Below are 3,067 nucleotides of genomic sequence, written 5' to 3' on the forward strand. Positions count from 1 at the left end.
CTGGATAAAAGTTTGTTGAAAATATACCCCGGAAACTTTTGTGTAAATGACACGGTAACTTATGTATGACAGACGTGATAACTTATGTAGCCCAGATGTGGTAACTTTTGGTCCGAAAAAAAGTCATCAGAACATATCAACATGGGATCTAGTTTCGAAAATCTCGTCGAGACGATTTTTTTTGTGAAGACGGTTTTTCAATCGGAGCAACGGTTTGAGCTATAAAACATTTTAAAGATTGAAAAAAGAAAGAATCTAGGATGACATCAGCTTTTCATCCTTTAGTGCATATATGCATGTAATTAGAGAGAGTGCACGTGAAAAGAAAATTAATCATTCTAATGCATGCATGTATATAATTCGAGTAAAATAAGGATCGTTCTTGCCTATTGGTAAAATTCAAACGTTTGGTAGTTATAAAAGTCCATTGAATTTTAAGATAGCTTACCACACAGGCCATGTAGCATATATAGTTTTTCTTTAGAACATCTTTTCGATAGTTATAACTTCAAACAAATCAAAGAATCTCTAGAAGAAAATTTTCCAAGTAGAGTTCTCCTAAATTTTCGTGGAATTGCTTTGAATCAAAAGGGTATGGACTCGTGTCGAGCATACTGTCACCAGTAACTAGGAAAAGCCGAAAACATGATCAAAATACTCGCAAAGCAGCAGGATCACCATCGACGTTCACCATGATCTCCTCTTCAAGCCTCTTGGCGACGCCATGCGCGAGCTTCTCCAGGAAACCCACGAAGCCTTCCAGCGTCCACCCCTTCACGGGATCGGCCTCGAACGACCACCTGACCGCGCACCCGGCCGGGTCGGGCTGCACGCCGATGGTCGCCCGGTACCGGCCGAACCCCTTGTTGGTCTCCACCACCTCGTAGCTGTAGGACCTCCCCGCGGCGTCGACCTCGAGGAGCCGCTCCTTGGACCAGCCGACCGCCTCCCCCGGCGCCGCCATGTTCACCGGCCCCGCGCAGTACCGGACGCACCCCGGCTGGCCATCGTCGCCCTCCAGCCTCCGGCACGTCTGCACCAGCGACACCCACTTGTCGAGGGAGCAGAAGTCTCCCAGCAGGGCCCACGCCTGGTCGGGCGTCGGCCCCGCCGCCGCGGCGCGCACGGTGCCGCGCCACTCGGGCGCCGTCTCACCGTCCGGCCCGTGAGGCGCCATGTGCCGCCGGCGCCTGCGCAGCTAGATCGCGAGTGTCGCCGTCAGGTGTGTGAATCGTGCAAGTGCAACGTCGGGATCGTGGTGAATATGATGAGGAACCGAGGGTCACGACTCATGAGGGAGAGGAGGGGGCGTGTAGCTCACTAGCCGTGTAGTAGATATACAACGTGACCCGCGAGAGGATTAGTTGGCAGGTCGTACGTCCAAGCGCATGCGTGTCCAGTGGCGGACTGGTGGAAACTGCTGGGTGCCTGCGAGCGTTGCTTGCCTTGCATGGCTTTGTGAACCATAAAATAAATTGCATGTGTATTGTCAACATATTCTCTCTAGCTGGCGCGAATGGACATGAGTCCACGGGAGAAGCTTGTCACTTTGTGTTGTAGGGCCTCTTAGAAGTGGGGTTACGTGGCTGAGCTAGTCCAGCTTTTGATGTGGCACCAGATGTATACGGTTTGTATATATGCTCATGCATGTCGAATACCCGCTTCCACAAAAGCAAAGGCGCATACTAGCTCACATGTTCTGTCACGGGAGAAGATGATGCGTTGCTCTTTCCGTCTCTTTTGATTTCCGTCTCTTTTGATCGTGCCAGTTCAACACCGGGTACTAATGTGCTGATGTGATGTCCATGCATAAACATTACTTCCTCCGCCCAAAAATACTTGTCATCAAAGTGGATAAAAAGAGATGTATCTAGAACTAAAATACATCTGGATACATCCTCTTTTATTCATTTTGATGACAAGTATTTCCGGACGGAGGGAGTACAATTTTGCAAGTGACTGGTCAGTGCACGTTTTATCCAGGCTACCAGCTCTAGAAAATGATTCTATTGTTGGGCTAACCCCTCCACATGGAGTGAGCTGGCAGCACAATAATCTCAGCTCCATCTAATAGATGAGATATCTCCTTGAGAATTACAGTAATACTCTTTCCTTTTCGGTTTAGAGGGCTTGTCTTAATTTTTCCGCTTTTCCAATTTAAAGGGCTCATCTCCATCTTCTATTGGGAATCCGAGGCACATTAAATCTTTGCATGTAAGAATTAAAATGAAACTCACCAATGCATGTAATGTTCCTATCATCTAGCGGCCAAACATGCATGCATTGCAATTAATCCAAATTAATGCATCAGTTTAACATGGGTAGTTTTGTAAAGTACGAGATACATTTCTCCACTCATCATCTGCTTTGGATGATGAAATTTCATATTTGGGCCCTGTAAACCGGAAAGGAGAGGGAGTAATAGGAAAAGAAGACCCCCGACAACCTTTATCATGGTTGAGGGGATGCCACTCTGAGAGGAGAGAACACCATAAAGCACTACAGCCGACAAAAAAAGGTGGAGAGATGAGTTCGAATAGGCAGTAAAACGGTGTAGAACATTCAAAATTTTGTGAGGAGCCCGTAGAATTGCTTGGCTATAAAAAAACAATCATATATGAGAGTTGCATGTAATTCATTAAGAAGAAAGAGAGTACAACATCCAAGATGACAAGGCCCATACATCACCCAAAATGCCGCAACCCGTCAACACTCTCTTACATCGCCAAAGATGGTGTGGCCTAAACAACACGACGACCCAAGACAATCTGCGCTAGAGCAAAGACATCACAAGACATGAAAATTGAGAAACCTCCACTGCAAGGGCTTAAATATTAGCCAGTCGCAACACGACCCAAAAATGATGTCGGTTGTGACTGAAGCACACGCATCACAAGGACAAAACCTCCTCCAGTCTAAAGCAACACTATTTATACGAGCATAGGAATGATGATGTCATCGAGCAAGAGGCCTCCAACCCAACATCGTCGTACCATGCCCCCACCCAAGCCGTAGGGAGGGGAGCATGCAGGTGGACCGGCACAAACTAGAGGAGAACATGAGGGTG

The 3,067-nt window shown here is 47.4% G+C and overlaps 1 protein-coding gene across 1 annotated transcript; it reads right to left on the reverse strand.

Annotated features, from left to right (window-relative positions):
• Positions 1-411: 411 nt before the first annotated feature.
• On the reverse strand, positions 412-1,292 carry LOC123074737 (lachrymatory-factor synthase). The gene has a single exon (XM_044497499.1). It carries the CDS (start codon positions 1,175-1,177, stop codon positions 650-652), a length of 528 nt encoding a protein of 175 aa, XP_044353434.1. The 5' UTR covers positions 1,178-1,292; the 3' UTR covers positions 412-649.
• Positions 1,293-3,067: the final 1,775 nt, after the last annotated feature.

This window comes from Triticum aestivum, chromosome 3D, assembly GCF_018294505.1.
Source record: "Triticum aestivum cultivar Chinese Spring chromosome 3D, IWGSC CS RefSeq v2.1, whole genome shotgun sequence".
NCBI lineage: Eukaryota > Viridiplantae > Streptophyta > Magnoliopsida > Poales > Poaceae > Triticum > Triticum aestivum.

Bases quoted from the DNA above. Each gene is read 5' to 3' on its own strand.
- LOC123074737 (XM_044497499.1), bottom strand. From the start codon at position 1,177: ATGGCGCCTCACGGGCCGGACGGTGAGACGGCGCCCGAGTGGCGCGGC.